This window comes from Labeo rohita, chromosome 3 (assembly GCF_022985175.1).
Source record: "Labeo rohita strain BAU-BD-2019 chromosome 3, IGBB_LRoh.1.0, whole genome shotgun sequence".
Classification (NCBI taxonomy): Eukaryota; Metazoa; Chordata; class Actinopteri; order Cypriniformes; family Cyprinidae; genus Labeo; species Labeo rohita.
Window position 1 is genome coordinate 28,500,255 of NC_066871.1, and position 18,760 is coordinate 28,519,014.

At 37.2% G+C, this 18,760-nt stretch overlaps 2 protein-coding genes across 5 annotated transcripts; both read right to left on the reverse strand.

Annotated features, from left to right (window-relative positions):
• Positions 1 to 2,486: 2,486 nt before the first annotated feature.
• Positions 2,487 to 9,492, reverse strand: msl1a (MSL complex subunit 1a). Of its 3 annotated transcripts, none has more exons than XM_051106479.1 (9): positions 9,420 to 9,492; positions 6,985 to 7,722; positions 6,622 to 6,812; positions 4,696 to 4,946; positions 4,530 to 4,594; positions 3,537 to 3,604; positions 3,316 to 3,440; positions 3,156 to 3,228; positions 2,487 to 3,071 (listed from the first exon to the last, which is right to left on the reverse strand). In XM_051106479.1, exons 2-9 carry the CDS (start codon positions 7,612 to 7,614, stop codon positions 2,981 to 2,983), a joined length of 1,494 nt encoding a protein of 497 aa, XP_050962436.1. In that variant the 5' UTR covers positions 7,615 to 7,722; positions 9,420 to 9,492; the 3' UTR covers positions 2,487 to 2,980. The 3 variants fall into 3 exon arrangements, with proteins under 3 accessions (XP_050962436.1, XP_050962434.1, XP_050962435.1); XM_051106477.1 differs by lacking the exon at positions 9,420 to 9,492 and adding an exon at positions 8,338 to 8,482; XM_051106478.1 differs by lacking the exon at positions 9,420 to 9,492 and adding an exon at positions 7,998 to 8,324.
• On the reverse strand, positions 9,420 to 12,906 carry LOC127163309 (major histocompatibility complex class I-related gene protein). Of its 2 annotated transcripts, none has more exons than XM_051106481.1 (7): positions 12,638 to 12,905; positions 12,265 to 12,525; positions 11,534 to 11,806; positions 11,161 to 11,451; positions 10,539 to 10,651; positions 10,404 to 10,425; positions 9,420 to 9,544 (listed from the first exon to the last, which is right to left on the reverse strand). In XM_051106481.1, exons 2-7 carry the CDS (start codon positions 12,311 to 12,313, stop codon positions 9,513 to 9,515), a joined length of 780 nt encoding a protein of 259 aa, XP_050962438.1. In that variant the 5' UTR covers positions 12,314 to 12,525; positions 12,638 to 12,905; the 3' UTR covers positions 9,420 to 9,512. The 2 variants fall into 2 exon arrangements, with proteins under 2 accessions (XP_050962438.1, XP_050962437.1); XM_051106480.1 differs by having other exon boundaries at positions 9,428 to 9,547; positions 12,638 to 12,906.
• Between the last annotated feature and the right edge of the window lie 5,854 nt (positions 12,907 to 18,760).

Below are 18,760 nucleotides of genomic sequence, written 5' to 3' on the forward strand. Positions count from 1 at the left end.
TAATGTTACAAAAGATTTTTATTTCAGATAAATGCAATTCTTCTGAACTTTCTATTCATCAAAGAAACCTGAAACAATTATACCTTGCTGTTTTCAACATAATAATAATAAATGTTTTTTGAGCAGCAAATCAGAATATTAGAATCATCTCTGAAGGATCATGTGACTGGAGTAATGATGATAAAAAATCAGTTTTCAAATCACAGGAATAAATTACATTTTAAAATATATTCAAATAGAAAAGTTATTTTAAATAGTAAAAATATTTCAAAAATGTTAGTTTTTGCTGTAAATTGGATCAAATAAATGCAGGCTTGGTGAGCAGAAGAGACTTCTTTAAAAAAAACATTAAAAATCTTAGTGTTCAAAAACTTTTGACTGGTAGTGTATGTGATTTTAAATCAGTATTTAACTTCAGAACAACCTCAAAGTAAAAAGAGGTCAGTCTGATTTTGTGGTGACTGTTTTTTCAAATTAAATTTTTTATTATCGTAATTCAGTTGATGAAGGAGTCAGTAATCAGTGTTGAGTACTACTGTAAGGTTAACTCTGCCTGCTTTAATGTTTAAAAATGAATAATAGTTGAAAACATTCATTAGAAATTGATAAAAGTAATCAAAAAGTAATCAAATGTAATCAGTTATTTTAATAAAGCAATTGCAATAGTTGCACTACTTATTGCATTTTAAATAGGGTAAATTGTAATCTGTAATCTAATACATTTCCAAAGTAACCTTCCCATCATTTGAAATTGTACTTTTTTTTAACATTAATTTGAGATGCTGACATGTAGTAGTAGTATAGTAGTAGTAATCAGGACAGTAGTAGTAAACTAGGGGTAGTAAACTTTCAGTACTATTGTATTTTCATTATTTTTTGAGGTAGGTACACAAAAACACTAGCAACAAAATACAGTGGTACTACCTTGTGTTTTAACAGGTGCCATTGTGTTCTTTGAAGTACAATGGAGCACCACAGTACACAAATATGGGTACCAATTTGCACTATGCTATATTTACCAATTTTTTAAATGTAGGACCATAAAACCACCAACAAAAAGTATTATGCTTTTTATATGTAACATAATGGTACCATGTTTTTTAGACATTTATAGGACTTTTTTTTCTCCCACATAATATAGGCTAATACTCTTAAAACTACAGTCATGCAATTTGTTTGCATCAAATACTTTTAAATTGATGCAGCATTTTGAACCAAGACATTGCAGCTGAGCGTATTAATTTGTGAAAACATTTTATTCTACACGATTGAAAAGAGGACCCTTCTCACCCCTCTCCTAATCTCACTCCTGTTTCCTGGTTAAACCCTATTCCAATATATATTTTTCCTAGCCAAACATACAGTTAAAGTCAAACGTTATTAAAAGACGTTTACATATAGTCAACAAGAGAAAATAATAGTTCAATTAAAAAAAACGACTCTGTTCAAAAGTTTACATACGCTTGACTCTTATAACTGTGTTGTTACCAGAATGATCCACAGCTGCGCTTTTTTGTTTAGTGATAGTTGTTCATGAGTCCCTTGTTTGTCCTGAACAGTTAAACTGCCTGCTTTTCTTCAGAAAAAAAAAATCCCACAAGCTCATCAGGTCCCACAAATTTGTATTTTCAGCATTTATGTGTATTTGAACTCTTTCCAACAATGACTGTATGACTTTGAGATCCATCTTTACACACTGAGAACAATTGAGGGACTCATATGCAACTATTACAGAAGATTTAAACACTCACTGATGCTTCAGAAGGAAAGACGATGCATTAAGAGCATCGTTTTGAACAGATTTAAGATGTTTTTCTTATTTTGCCTAAATATAACTTTTTCATTTAGTACTGCCTTTCAGAAGCTACAGAAGGTACTTACATGTTTCTCAGAAGACAACATAAGTTAAATTTACCCTGATCCTCAAATTCAAAATGTTTTAATGCATTGTTTCTTTCTGAAGCATCAGAATGGTTGCATACGAGTCTCTCAGTTGTCCTCAGTGTGAAAAAATGGATCTCAAAATCATACAGTCATTGCTGGAAAGAGTTCAAATACACAAAAATGCTGAAAAACCAAATTTGTGGGACCTGAAGGATTTTTTTTTCTGAAGAACAGCAGACAGTTTATCTGTTCAGGATAAACAAGAGACTCATGAACAACTATTACTAAACAAAAAAAAAAAAAACAGCTGTGGATTATTCAGGTAACAACACAATATTACGAATCAAGCGTATGTAAACTTTTGAACGAGGTTATTTTTACAAATTCAACTATTATTTTCTCTGATGGACTACATTTAAACATTTTTATGTGAAATATCTTATTCAGGTCAGTACTAAATGGCACGCATTTTGTATGATCCCTCTTATTTTGGTAAAATAATCAACATTTTGAAGATTCTGCAAGATTCTCAACTGTAAGTCAAGTAGAATTCTTCGGCATTCAAAGCAATTATTCATTAAAAGACATAAACACACAGTATATCCATAATATGACTTGTTTTAATATTTGAAATAATTTCTTTAGTTACAAGTATCTTACACATTTCCTTATGTTACAACAAATGCTTCTGTAGCCGGTTTTCATCATTTTTCCCTTTATGTGACTGAAAGAACTCACACACCAAAAAACGCAGTTTTGATATTTTACGGCAGCTCTTAAAGTGTTATGGTAGAAGCTTTGGAAGCTTTGGTCCATACTGCTCAAGCTAACCTGCAAAGTATGACACAAATGTGAACACTGAAGTGTTACAATCTGCACTGTGATCATGGGTGTGCGGTTGGGAGAGCTTCTTTCTCAGACATTACAGAGCAAAACAGTTTCTCATGTATACAGCTTGGATTTTAGGGAGATCCACAAATCACCCTTCAATCTGCTTCTGAAGATCCAAAGTGCAATATAGGTGTGTATGAGAGATGAGACCACGAGGGTAAGATATTGTTTCAGCACGCAGGACGGTGCGAACGAAGAAGCTTGTTCATTTGCGACATGTCCGATGAGGTGTCCGTTTCTTGGTCACCTCCGCTCGACAACGACTACGCTCATCCAGCCAAGGCAGGTCAAAGTTTCTGTTGAAATAAATAAATGCGTATTAAATCAAATTTTCAAAATTTACATTGTTAGGAATGTGCAAAAATATCCATTGAACTTACTGCTGTTTCAGATTGGGAAGAGGTCGTCCAAAAGCCACCACTGGCAGGAAGGGTGTCACCATAATGGACTCCACTGAGGACAAACACACAAACAAACATGTTAAAAGAGCAGACCAATTACTTTTAAGGCTCACAGGAAAAAGGCCATCTGCTGACATACCATCTTCAGAGTCTGGATAGAAGGAGAGCAGCTCTGGTTCGCTCTCCTGAATGACCTTCCTCCTGTTCATTCTTTGCTGTAGACGCTGAAACATCCTCTGCTCACGAATACGCTGGATATCCCACCTGAAAAAGAGAAATGAGATTAAGCGATAGATTGTATAAATGCTCCCATCTATCGGATGCTATATAGAAGAACAAAAACACAAACACAAACATCACCTCTTCCTCCTCTTTTCATCCAGCTCAAGTTTTGAATGCCTCTTCAGAAAGACATTGTCTTCTAGACACTGCGCAGAAGAAAGGATGAGCATTTAGATGCATCATTAAGGCTGAACTTTTAATTGAAATACAATCAAAATTGTGATATGGCTTAGTGAAAGTTGCAAAAGGCTGTAATTTAAAAGATTAGTTTACTCCAAAATTTCCACATTATTTACTCACCCCTATGTCATCCAAGATGTTCATGTCTTTCTTTAGTCAAAAAGCAATTAAGGTTTTTGAAGAAAACTTTCCAGGATTTTTCTCCATATAGTGGACTTCAACAGGTTGAAGGTCCACATTTCAGCTTCAACCAATTGCTCATTTTCTAAAAAAAAAAAAAAATATATATATATATATATATATGTAGAGTGTAAGTAAATGTATGTACTTTTTAACCACAAATGCTCATCTTGCACTAGCTCTTTACGCATTACATAATCAAAGTAAAAAAAAAAAGAAAGTTAAATGCCACTTTCAAAAAAAAAAAAAAAAAGTAAAACAATGATGTGGGATTATTTTGAAGTTGGAGGAGAAAATGAGATGGAGTTTTTCACCCTACCCTACTTTTTTGAACCGGAGCACACAGGCAAAGAATTAACCAAGCATGACCTTTCCAATGTGATTATGTAATGTAATGTAATGTAATGAAGTCGTAGACGTGCATCGCAGAGCTAGTGCAAGACAAGCATCTGTGGTTAAAAAGTGTATAAATTAGTATTTTTTTTTAGAAAATGGCTGAACGCTTTGCTAGAAAAGACCCTTATTCCTCGGCTGAGCCCTTTGAAGCTGCTTTGAAACTGTAATTTGGACCTTCAACCCGTTGATCCCCATTAAAGTCCACTGTATGGAGAAAAATCCTGGAATGTTTCTTTTTAGGAGTGAACTAATCCTTTAATTAAATAAATATATATGTGCTGAAGCAGCATCTTGGTTCACAGAAAATACACTAACCTCAGGGATGTCCGATGCCTCTTTCTGCCCCAAAGGCTCTAAGATGCTCTCCCGCCAGGAAGGAACTACATATGGTGAACAGTCATAGATTTAATGATCTTCAGTTTTCTTTAGAATTAATATGATCAAAATCATTAACAGAGAAATTACATCAATTTCTCCCAACCTGCAACTGTGTCCTCATGCACAGGTGAAGGGTCTCGCCACGGTGACGGAGGCGGCTGATGCCAGCGACAGAGGTACATCTCTGTGGTAGTCAGGTAGGGCAGTTCCTCCGACTGAGACTGCAATTCGGGCTCTGTCTCTTCCTGGGGTTCCTCCTTCTGAGCTGGGTCTTCCTGTGGTGGTGGCGATGGTGGTGACCTAGGCTGCCCACGTCGTGACCTACTCATCCGGGAGTCCTGGAAAAGAAACCTCCTTTATGGGGGTGAAAGAACAGAACATAATTAGTTTTATCAATTCTCAAAATTTCAGATACAGCACATTAGTTTGAAATAATGAGGATGAAGCAACCAAAAATGAAAATTCTGTCATTTACACTTCCTCATGTAAAAGTTTAAAAGAAAAACTAGGCAACGTGCAGAGATATAGCAGAGTTGTGCTTTGGGCATCCCAAGGTCGAGTTCTGGCTTGCGGACCTTTCCCCATCCCCTCTTCCACTTCACTTCATGTCTCATTATTGATAATAATGGGAATCTTAATAATGGCCAAAAAACGCCAAAACGATTTCTTTCGTCCATACAATGGAAGCCAATATTCGTCAAAATATCTTCTAGTCAACCATACTGGTTTGAATCGAATTGAGGGCCAGGTAAATGATGACTTTTTGGGTAAACTATCCTTGTAAATCTTTCATACAGATACTGTAAAATGAAATTCAAGGAGTTTTCAAGCACTACTTTTGATTTTCAAGGACTTCAATCATAGATCAGTTTTTACAACTGTACTGCCTTAATAGTTTGATGTTTTCTACTGTTGAAGAAAAAAAAATTTGAAAAAAAAAAAATTCACAAAATCGCTGCGAAATCCTAATGTGAAACAAATGATTTGTGAACCCGCTCCAAAGTTCCGATCTAAATCAAATGAGTCTCAATAATAGGAATCATGATAGAATGATAGAAATCATTTGATTTAGATCGGAACTTTGGAGCGAGTTTGTGATTCTTTTGTCGAAGTTCCAATCTGATCTAAAGCAAAAGTTTCGCAAACCTGCTCCGAAATTCCAACCTAAATCAAATTAGTCAAGGCCCACACTCCGAAATTCCGATCCGATCTAAAGCAAAAGATTTGCGAACCCACTCCAAAGTTCCGATCGAAATCATATTATTTGCATTCTACGCTCTGAAGTCCTGACCTGGATATTGATTAGTGAACCATCAGAGCGCGGATCTCAAATCATTTGATTAGAACAGGACTTCAAATCGTGCATCGCAAATCATTTGATTTGAATCATTCAATTTGCAAACTGATTCACAAACCCATTCCGATCTGAAACAAATGATTAATGATACGCGAAGCTCAAATTTAAATCAAATGATTTGCGATACACGATTTGAAGTCCCGATCTGAAACGAACGATTCATGATCCAATTGGAGTGCTTTGAAACAGTGAATCATTTTGCGAAGCAATGGTATAACTGATTCAGAGTTTCAAGAAAAGCTCCATTTTTACCCATCACTATGTGCTTTTTATAATCGTAACAAGCGATGCTGAAATTCAAAAATTCGAAATCTGGCTTATGCTAGTGAATCGCTTGAAATTAATGATCAAAGTCATGAGTTGGAATCAATCAGAGCAGTTCCAGTGTAAATGACATAATTGATTTGGTTCATCTGTTCCTCTTTTTTGCATCTTCAGCCATGTTTATACAACACTGTCAGTACTACGTCTTGCTTAGCTCGACTGTTTTCTGACATTAACTGAAATAAGTGAAAAAGTGCTTATTTAGATACATTGCCTTTCAATAATTCAAGCACTTTTCAAGTACCTCTTCGGGAATATTACCATTTTCAAAGGCTTTCCAGGCCTTAAATTTCAAAAAGTCAAATTAAAGTACTTCAGGCATTTTAAACACCTTGTTCATGTTCATACCTTTTCAGGTTTTTTCCTCCTCTTCCAAAGTACGTTTGCTTTGGGGTTTGAACTCGCCCCTCAGATTGCTGGACGTCATCTGTGGAAGCAGTCTCGGCATCAGGCTCCTTACGACGAGAAGGACGGGATTCGGTACCCTCTTTTTTCACCATCTGCAGCCGACGCTCCATGCGTTCAATACGTGCCATTAGCTACAAACACACACCTGTGTTAGGCTGTGTATTAAACACTGGGTTCAGGTGAATAAGTGAAACAAAAAACAAGTGTTACAAAATAACAAGTGGGAAACTATGAATGCGCCGTTATAATAGTTTAACCTTTTATTTCACAAAAGAAGAAAAAAGTGCAAAACTGCTAGTGTACCATCTCTTTTTCAGCTTTGAGGTCATCAATCTCTTTGCTCTTGTTGTGCAGTTGCTTCTGCTGCTGTTCAATCAGTTCCAGTTGCAGCAACAGGATCTGTCGGATGCAGCTGGTTTGCGTATCCACGAGGCCGGAGCCTTTCCTCACATTCCGCCGCTTCCCATCGGGACTGTTCTCCGGCGAGGGGACCCCCACGACCGCCCCCACTTGCCCTCCGTCTCTCCGCTGATTGCTGCCATTTGATACCATGGGATCCATCTTCCCCACGTGGTTGTGATTGGCCTGACAAAACAGTGATTTGCTCTTAACCGGGGAACCTTCGGCCCCCATCTGCTTGGTTGACGGGAGTGTCAAGGCCCCCAGCGTCTCCCAGTTCTCCTCCTGCCCGAGGTTCCCTGTTGGAGATTGGTCAGGGCAGCTCAACGCGTTCTGACGGCTGATATTTGCTTTGCTGTGCAGGTGATACTTTTGATTTACACTGTTGTGGATCGTGCTCAGCACATGGGTGGCGAAGTCGCGGCTTTCCTTCTTCAGGCCGGCCAGGGGTTCGTGGGCTCCTGCTGGCTTCTTGCTGAGGCTCGCGTCCAGTCTGTGTCCTCCACTCGTGAACACAGTGGATCGCATAGTCATTGCGACTTACTCCAGTTGGAGATGTTTTACCAACATCCACCTCTATATATGAGGAGGATTTGGGACAGGCTGAATGTGTGTCCTTGAGGCCCCTTTTCTATAGCCATTCTGGGGGAAGAGAACAAAATCTTGGATTTATTGTGAGATCTGACAAGGCACAAAATCTTATTTGACAAGACAAACTAGTTTAAAAGCAAAATTAAAAGGTAGGCATACACTGACTGATATAGGGCTGATATGTTGCTTTAACTGTGTTCTGAGACTTTAAAGCTCTAACGTTTTAATTATAGAAACACTGTATGAGTAGATTTCCAAAATTATGTCTATGGCTACACTAAGCTAACCTTCAGCACCCTTCCCATCTGTTGAGTGTGCATTGGTACCTATAGATGCATTGCATGCGTTGTTTACTGTTTCAGAAAGGACGTCCGATCACAGCTTATATGCATGCAGCTGGGAGTTTTATAATATACAGTGAAACTCCAGAGTTGTCGTGTGGGCAGGCAGCGTCCACCATTTTAGATATACAGCAAAAACAATGACAATCATTTTTAGCAGTTCCCTTCGTCTGCTCTTGAGGGACGATGACGCCATTTTAAGCCATGCAATCATGCTGCTTATTTAAATGCTGAATGAGGCATATCGCAACTACCGACGAACTTGTTCTTCATTAATTTGCATCGACATATTATTTAAATTTCCCTGACCCCCGCCCGAACTCACCTATCGCCTTCCTTTAGCCCACTTTCCGATTTTGTTTGAATCTGCGCACACGGCGCATGCGCGGTGCGTTCGGATTCTGATTGGCCGCTTGCGGAACAACATTTCGTGGCGGGCTCGCTGGTCTTCAGGTTTGCATGATGACATCATGCAGAGACGCACTGAAGTTAACATGCAAGCACTGTTACTCATATACAAAAATATGAGTAAAATCATGAACCGAGAACTTGTGAAGAAGTCGCAGACGAATATAACAAATGCTTGTTTATTAGCTCAATATTAAAGGTTTTAACAGTTAGGCTACATAAATATACAGGACCTGATTAAATAAATACTGAGGAGTGCTGGTGGCTGATTTGCTGGCAATGCATTCTGGCAAACTGCCATACTAACATACACTGTTAGGTGTGCAAACAAACTTGGCATTAAAAGAAATGTGACCCTGGACCACAAAACTATTTTTATACATGAATAAATAAGCTTTCCATTGATGTATGGTTTGTTGGGTTAAGACAATATTTGGCCCGAGATACGACTAGTTGAAAATACGGAATCTGATGGTGCAAAAAAAAAAAAAAAAAATTTAGAAAATCGCCTGTTGTACAAATGAAGCTCTTATTAATGCATATTACTAATCAAAAATTAAGTTTTGATATATTTACGGTAGGAAATTTATAAAATATCTTTACTTAATATCCTATATTTTTTTGCATAAAATAAAGAAAATCGATAATTTTGACCCATACAATGTATTTTTTGGCTATTGCTACAAATATACCTGTGCTATTTATGACTGGTTTTGTGGTGCAGGTCACAAAAGTGTTAGATACATGCAGTACTTAATATTTACACTCAAAAAATACTTTTGTTAAACTTACAAATATTGTAAAAATACTGGAACATTCAATATTCTAACAGACAGAATCAGTGATAAATCTGTCATTTTTTTCTCAAAACAAGAAAAAAAAATTTAATTCATTAAAACATCCTCATGTCATGTATATATATATATATATATATATAGACACACTTAATTTCTCAGGATGTTAACAGATATTTCGATGTTTATCTAAATACTGATTAACCTTTCAGTTCCAGTCATCAGTTCAGTCAGTTTATAAATACAAAATGTGTCCAGTCTGTAAATGTGAACAGATCATCTGGTTCCTCTTAAGATGTCACATTTGCTGTTCTGTTGTTTGGTCATCAGCTGCTAAGGGGGGAAAAAATATTAATAAAATAAACCCACATTAATAAAGGCATTTAAAGGGATAGTTCAGCCAAAAATGAAAAGTCATTAATTACTCACCCTCATGTTGTTCCAAACCCATAAGACCTTCATCTTCAGAACACAAATTAAGATATTTTTGATGAAAGCTTTATGCAACAACCAAGAAAGGTAGTAAGGACATTTTTGAAATAGTGCATGTGACATCAGCGATTCAACTGTAATGTTATGAAGCCACGAGAATACTTTTTATGTGCGAATAAAACACAACAACTTTACTCAAAAACAATTTTTTCTCTTCCTTTTTCAACACACCTTCACAAGAGTACCACGACATACTTGTGTGATGCTGCTGACATCGAGTCTCTTAGTTCATCACCTGTATATTCTGGTTTAAATAAGTAAGGCTTGCATGTACAGCATGCATCATCTTCTGCTTGTAAACAAGGCGCAGCACATCCGGATTCTGCGTCAGAATGCATGTATCATGGTACTCTTCCGAACGTGCATTGAAAACTCACACAGAAGAGAAGAAATTGAATAAACCCTTTAGTTTTGTTTTTGTTGTGCACAAAGTATTCTCATAGCTTCATACAATTACAGTTGAACCACTGACATGGACTATTTTAACAATGTCCTTACTATTTTTCTGGGCCTTGAACTTAAACGTGTCAGTTGTGTTGCTGTCTATGCAGAGTCAGAAAGCTCTCAGATTTCTCAAATATTTTAATATGTTTAATTAGTGTAATTAATGACACAATTTTAATTTTTGAATGAACTATTCCTTTAACTCTCTTAATAACGTATGTATAAATATATATGAGCACATTACAGGACAAACCTGTAGCAGGTACGTAGATGATCTGCAATATGAAGACAGAAATACAGTTATACAGCCTGGCCACCAGAGCTTATGCCTTACAGCTTGAATCTGATGTATTGGTTAAACAGTGTGAGTGTATGTGTGCATGTGTACCTGCTCAGGCTGTGAAATTCTCCTCCTCCATATTATAAAGGCAGCCAAAAGTCCAAAAACACACAGCAGCAGAAGTACAGAGGGAACTACAATTACAGGATCAGGACCAGGTTCTGGAAAAAGAAAAAAAATTATATATTGATACACACTATATACATATATGTATGTTTGTGACCCTGGACCACACAAAACAAGTGAAATTGAAATTGAGATTTATTTTATCTAAAAGCTGAATAAATAAGCTTTCCATTGGTTTGTTAGGATAGGGCCATATTTTGATCAGAGATACAAACTATTTGAAAATCTGGAATCTGAGGGTGCAACAAAATCTAAATACCGAGAAAATCACCTTTGAAGTTGTCCAAATGAAGTTCTTAGCAATGCATATTACTAACCAAAAATTACGTTTTCATATTTTTACGGTAGGAAATTTACAAAATATCTTCATGGATCGTGACCTTTACCTAATATCCTAATGATTTTTGGCATAAAAGAAAAATCGATAATTTTGACCCATATTGTTGGCTATCGCTACAAATATACCCGTGCTACTTATGGCTGGTTTTGTGGTCCAGGGTCACACATATAGTATAAATAAGCTAGCCCTTTCAATCCGAGGTACCTATATTGATGTCAAGCTTGTTATCCAGGCTAAGGTGAGTCACAGTACATGTGTAGGTGTGTCTTTCTCTTTGTTCTTCAGCACTGAGCTCCACACTCTTCCTCATCTGATAGGTTCCATCAGGATTGGGCAGCAGTTCACCTCCTGTGACCCTCTCCTTATCAACTGGCTGGCCATCTTGAAGCAGGGTCAGATTAATGTGACGTGGGTAAAAACCAGTTGCCAGACAGGTCATCTGAACTACACCCGCCTCCGTCCAATAGCGTTTAATCACTCTCACTCTGGGCTTTACTGTCAAAAGAGTAAGCGGGAAACACATCATTAATGTTTTCCAAACTAAACAGTGCATTTTTTGGAGTTTACATCAACTGACCTCTTGCCATCACATGCTTCTTCTCCTTCGTTAGATATTTCCTAAGCTGGCTAATGCACAAAGGCCGGTAAAAGTGGGCATAGAGCCACGCGTCGTACTCCAGCTGTGCCCTACTCTTTATGACAGGCCATTTCCAGTGAGTCTGCTGGTCTCCTTGAACAGTATAGCGTCGTTCAAAGCCGCTCTCGCCATTAAAAGCCTCCAACGTCATCATGTGGCCAGGCTCATCACGGAGAAGTTCACATCCAACCAGTCTCTGTTGCACGTGAAGGCCTTGGGAAGAAACACAGAGTTTTAGATGCACATATGCAAGGACGGAGTTTAAAATTCTGGTTATGCTTATGACATTAACACAGATAGTGCTTAAAAAGCAGAACTGATAAATTTAGCTGACAACTTAAATTACTGACTCTGTCACAACAGTTCACTAAAACAGTCTGCCATTCAAATGTTTTTTTTTTTTTTTACTAGTATCTACTATGCCCACAACAGCTGCAATTATTTGATAGAAAATTACAGTAAAAACAGCAATATTGTGAAATATTTTTACAATTTAAAATAGCTATTTTCTGTTTGAATATATTTATAAAATAAATTTATTCCTGTGATCCAAAGCTGAATTTTCAGCATCATTACTCCAGTCTTCAGTGCCACATGATCTTTCAGAAATCATTCTAATATGCTGATTTGCCTCTTATTACTGCGAGTTATCATCATTAGAGAATAATTACCTCTTGTGTAATTAAGGTAATCAATTAAGTAGTATGCTTTGGTTTTCATGCCCTAGTGTATGCCTTTACACACTGTTGATATGGTAATTTGCTCCGTGACATTAACGGATTCTTGCGCCGTCGCCGGGATAAAACTTCTCTGGTCTGCGTTATAGTGACCGATGACAATATCATCCAGCATAATAACTGCAGTGAACTCTGGGAACGGGACTGAACTGTCTCCAGTCAGAAATGTAGCAAAGACCCATAGCGAATGCGACCCTGTGAGAGATCAGAAATGTATTAACTTAATAAGAATGTGAGTGCAGAACATGTTCATTATTTGAACTAGAATAGCAAAATATATGCTTAGTGCTGTAAAACTAGTACTTACCTGATTCAGAAAACACAGTATGTGTGGCTGACAGTATGTGCACTACTAAGATGAAATAAAACATGCCTTTTACAAGGTGTCAAAAACATTAAAGATTTTTTATTACAAAATGAGAAATGTTAGTCACAGTATCTATTTTAAGTCCCAGCATGACATATTCGAGTAAATCTTCGCTGTGCAGTAATTCAGCACAGTCCCGTACTAACACTTCCTCATTGCTGTGCACGATGTTACAGATCATTCATTGGAGGTGTGGTTTCAACACGCGTATCTCAGGCCACTAGGAGGCGCCATTCAAGAGCGCCAAAATGTGTATCAAAACATTTTTGGACAGTGTAATTTGGTTTAAATTAAGACAGTGCATATACTGCTGCATTTTCTTTAACTGTTATAAGCATTGTCAATTTTCAAACTTAAATACGTTTGAGAAATTGCAAGAGCATCAATGAATGTTTACATGTTTAAAAATTTGTATTTAATCAGTTCAGCACTAAAATTCCAAGTTTAACTTAAAAAGAAACCGTTGAGTTGCTATTAGCTGATTCTACATGAGTTTTGAGTACTTTCAACTGGTCAGGCTGGGATATATACAAGCCTAATAAGAGGTAATTATTACTCACATCTTAAACCAGATAGCAAAACACTCCAGGCTGGTTTAATTATTAATCGTGTTTATTTTTAAAAGGGAAACTTGATGTTTGAAACCCTGAGTACAAAAACATAACTGTAATCATCATTCGTCTCCACTAGGGTGCACTCTTTGCCAAATTCTCATCTTATTCTCATTCACAGAATTACAAGCGTGTTCTACTGAATGCACACATGCACTGTTGTGAGCTTTGCATGTGAACGAGATTATGATTCATTATTTTTAAGATAAGGTGAACAGATTAGTTACAGCGTTAGTGAATTATCTGCTTTTTCCTTGTAGTAGGATAATGTTCACTTGCAACTTCCCACAAGGTAGTTAATATGATGAGAGATTCCAGGAATAGCAGCTATGCCATATAATATATCATGATAAGACTTTGTCATGATAAGATCAATTTTATGCTGCTGTCTCATGCAAAACATGCACGTTCAAGGCCAATAGGAGTTCACTTAGGCCCATGTGATATAAACAACCTCTGTGAACTACAGAGAAACATGACTAATGGATTTTTATACATTACTATTCAGAATTTGATTTCTTGTTGATTTATAAATTTAAAAACTCTTTTCTCATACCTCACTCTCACTCACTCTCTTTTATTTTATTTTTTTTTACAGGTTTACGGCACGAGAATTTTTTGAAATCTAAAAACTGAAAATTGTCATATGTGACCCTGGAGCACAAAACCAGTCATAAGGGTGAATATTTTAAAACTGAGATTTATACATCATCTGAAAGCTGAAATCTGAGGGTGCAAAAAAAATTGAGAAATCACCTTTAAAGATGTCTAAATAAAGTTCTTAGCAATGCATAATACTAATCAAAAATTAAGTTTTGATACGTTTACAGTACACTGTAAAAAATATTCTGTAAAATTTACAGTAAAAAAACAGCAGCTGTGGTTGCCGGAATTTTACCGTAAAAAAATACGGTAGCAACATTTTATGTTTTGCAGTTTTCACTTAAATTTACAGGTAAATACCGTAATTTCATTAACTAATGTAATGTTAATGTACCAACCTATTGAAGTACTGAAATCTGTTTTGTACCTTTGTAATACACTGACAAGCACCAAAAGCAGATGGTGATGAGAAAGTCAAATGATGAACCAAAGCTCATCACAAACAGCTTTTAAATATTAACATATAGAAGGTGCACAGTGTCATTCACACAAACACTAAACACCATCATGGTAACACACATGAAACTAAAATAATAAATAAACATTAATTTAACAACATTAGATGTAACACAGAACCCTAATGTACAAAACAGCTAAGAAAAAAAAACTAAGAAGAAAGGGTTATTTCAACAACAAAAAAAAAAAAAACCCATCAAATTAAAAAAAAAAAGTAACACAGAGAACCTTTTACCGTTATCCATTTAACAGGTTTTTACTGTAGCATTTTTACAGTTAAATTCACTGTAATTTTTTACAGTGTAGGAAATGTACAAAATATTCTCATGGAACTTATTCTTTACTTAATATCCTAATGATTTTTGGCATAAAAGAAAAATTGAGATCAAATTTTTTTTTTTTTTTGGCTATTGCTACAAATATACATGTGTGACTTATGACTGGTTTTGTGCGCCAGGGTCACATATGCTTTCAGGTCCATTCGCTTCCACTCTTTTTCTGTGATCACAATGGTGGGTTGTCCGGCCATCTGAAGGCCCCTTGGGATCTTAGCTGTGTAAAAGCCATTTACAGTAAAGGGCACTTGAATGAGAAGAACAAGAACATGTTTATCATCACGTAGCGTATGCTTTGCCAGTCATCAGATACCCAAACCACACAGCAAGCTGAACATGAGAGGACAACATCGAAGCTCCTGAGCAAATGACTCTGTCAGCTGTAAAGAAATGCAATAACACTTAGACTAGGTATGAGTATAATACTTGCTGACAATCCACCTTTTTCTTTAACGCGGAAGACTTCCGGCTCACAGCCGCTATAGGGAAATAAGGAGAAAAATAGGTGCAGTAAAATTGTTTGCAACAAAACAGTGTGTTCATAATTAAAATAATACATTAAAATAGTATGGTAAGACACGTCAATTTGCAATATCAAGCAGCAAAACCAGCTAGTTTTGTACAGCTAAAAATAGGAAGAAAAAGATGGATAACATAAATTGTTCTACAAGTCCACCACAAATTAGAAACATGTTTGGAAATAATTTATATAAGAACAGTACTGAGTTGTAAGCAACAAGTCGTCTAATCTTGTCTGAAACGCGAATACACTAGCCTATGCATTCTATATAAAACGTGTGTCTCTGTGTGAATCCACGTTTAAATAGAGCAACAACCCAATTACAAGGTTTTTGTTTCCCTCAGACCGCTGAGATGTTTACATTAGTGGATGACCGCGACTACCCGCTTTCCACGAAAATAGAGCGTCGGGTCGACGCCCACTTTACTGTTCCACTTCAGAGCTGAAGTCGTAACAGCACCCCCGCACGTGGACCTGCCTGGTGACAGCGCGCATCCGCAGCAGGGCTTTCAGTGACGACACACCCCTATCACGCTCCTGTGCGTGCGGCACTGTCCTAGGTGCGGGACGACTCACATGGCACACGGGGACCCTGCGACTGCAGCGAACTGAAAAACAGGGAAGCATGTCTCCTTGTGCCGCATCGATGCATTAAAGACGTTTCGAATGTCGTTTGTTATATTTGCTTGAGGAGTGAACGATCCAGCGGGAACGTGTCCTTCATAAAGCTCAGGCGCGCAAAGGAGAAGCAAATAACCTGTCGCTGTTTGAATAAAGAGACATGTTTGTTGTTAGAAGACGTTCAGTGGCTGCTATCAAACTGCTTAAGTCGTTTAGATGTGCTTTAATTTTCAAAACAAAACAGGAAATGGCGGAAGTTTATGCTACATAAATATGACAGATACACACAACATCAGGTTTAAAATGAGTCTCGACCACCAGATAACTTGAAATGAATAGATTATTTAAGAATTTTGAATTAGAACAGAAGAACGAAAGAGCGCCTCAATGCAGTCGCTGAAGCTTACGGAGTCACGCGGACAGTAGGTTAGCAGGCGCCTCAAGTGACCTAGATTCATAATGCTGCAGTTTTAGACTTCGCTTTTTAAAACTTTGTTTTAAATATGACAGAACCTTGTTATAGTAGTATACAGCGTTTGTTTCCAGTGACTGTTTATTTGTTTTAGGAATGTACGCTACATTAAATCTACAGGGCGCGATCTGAAGATTCATCTCGCTCAAGACGAATTATTTTGTAATGTCGTTCTATCTAAAAATAACAAACCGCATCTAAAATAGTGATAATGGCATCATTTTTTTTTTTAAATTTTAGTCAGATTTTGAGAAAAGCGCACTGGCAGTCTACTGTTTCTATGGTTACCTCCTAGAATTAACCCTTTCGCGAACGTCTTTTTGCCGCCAAGTGAAAAAACGCGCTACTTTGCTTTACTTTTTAAACATTTAAATACCCTGTTAAAACGAACATACTTGTTAAACAAAATCTTACGTGATCCTGAACCACAAAAACCAGTCTTAAGAGTCAATTTTGTGAAATTGAGATTTATACATCATCTGAAAGCTGAATAAATAATGATGTACGGTTTGTTAGGATACGACCATATTTGACCGAGATACTATTTGACCATCTGGAATCTGAGGGTGTAAACAAGGGGTCACCAGACCCGGTCCTGGAGGGCTGGTGTCCCTGTAGAGTTTAGCTCCAACCCTAATCAAACACACCAGCTAATCAATGTCTTACTAGGTGTACTTGAAACTTCCAGGCAGGTGTGTTGAGGAAAGTTGGAGGTAAACTCTACAGGACACCAGCCCTCCAGAACCAAAGTTTGGTGACCCCTGAAACAAATCTAAATATTGAGAAATCACCTTTAAAGTTGTCCAAATAAAGTTCTTAGCAATGCATATTACTAATAAAAAAATAGTTTTCATATATTTATCATTTTGACCCATACAATGTATTGTTGGCTATTGCTACAAATATACCCGTGCTACTTAAGATTGGTGTTATGATCCACGATCACATATGTATTTTTATGTGCTTCATGTAGCCTACACATGGCTGTATGTTAGTTGTTATTTTTAGAAAAGCTTAGATATTAATTAATCAGCTTTGTCAAGAAACTGCTCTCACTGTGTGGCTGATTTAAAATGCTGTCTTTGCATTCTGTATGACCGTACTAATAAAAGACCAAGTGCTACAATGTCAGAATCCTGTAAATGTAACGTTTTATAGCCTGTACTATCGAGTTGCTCATCCTAAAGGAATGCATATTTTACCCACACGTTTAGACGGTCTTGGCAGTCCTGCCGCCTTTGGTGCTCCCAGAGGGAGGAAAACCGCAATGATGAGAGGCTAATGAGTGTTGGCCATGCAAAGACTTCCTCACGTTGTCGAGCACGGGCGCTGTTGCGCCAGACAACACAAAGAGGACAAAATAACACAGGCATAAAACTACAGCTGAATAGGTCAGATATAGAGCTTTGCCGCTGTGAGTCCAGTGCTGATTATCAGGCCTAAGTTGTAAATTGATCATCGTTAGACTACTAAAAATATGCATAGCTGGCAAGGTGTGGTGAATTATGGAGAGCCGAGATTATGCTATTAAGGTTATTTAAAGAACTTGTAAGGTTTGATGTGTCATCTCCATTTTAAAACAAACAACAGGTAATGATGTCACAATTAAGCGTATGTGCATAAAAGAGATTAACAAAGCTACTACAATAGTTTTTCTGCAAGGTGCATCGTGGTTTGCACACTGAAGGTTGTTATTCATTTAAGTACCCTGGAGTAGCACATAAAACAAAACTTCACCCTTACAAAAAAAAAAAAAAAAAAAAAAAAAAAAAAAAAAAAAAAAAAACATATTGACATTTGAACATTAATAGCCGACAGGCTACAAAACTAAGATTCAAAAGAGGGTTTTCGTAGTGATGCCGTAAAAAAACGTTTTGGGTCCCCAATTTTTTTTTTCCTACCCAACAACCGCTAGGTTGAGCCTGTCTCTAAACAACCCAGCTGCTGAGTTACAGTCAGTCAGAGCGCGGGCTTTTTGAGTCCTCTACAGGAGAGAGCGGTTTTCAGCGCCGTCGATCTGCACTTCTTCAGCGAAATAAAGGTTTGTGTATATTTATTTATTCATTTCATTTATAACATCTTTACTGTGCTGTAAATTCTATTATTTTACCCGGCGCAACATATGGAGGAGATGTCAGTCAGCTGCATGAGCAGCGTTTGTTTCAAAGGATGGAAACGCCTTTTGCCTTGCATAAAATAAATTGATTTTATTCGTTATTATACTGAGTTTAATCTTTAAAATATGTTCTCTAATGTCAGTACTGTTTGTTTATGGGCAGTTTTTTGAGTCAGTCGCGGCATCTTTCAGCTACAGGTGAAACGCGAGGCCGTTTGAAGTTCGCAGTTACACCGGCAAACAGCAGCCCTTCACCGGCTCAGATTTCG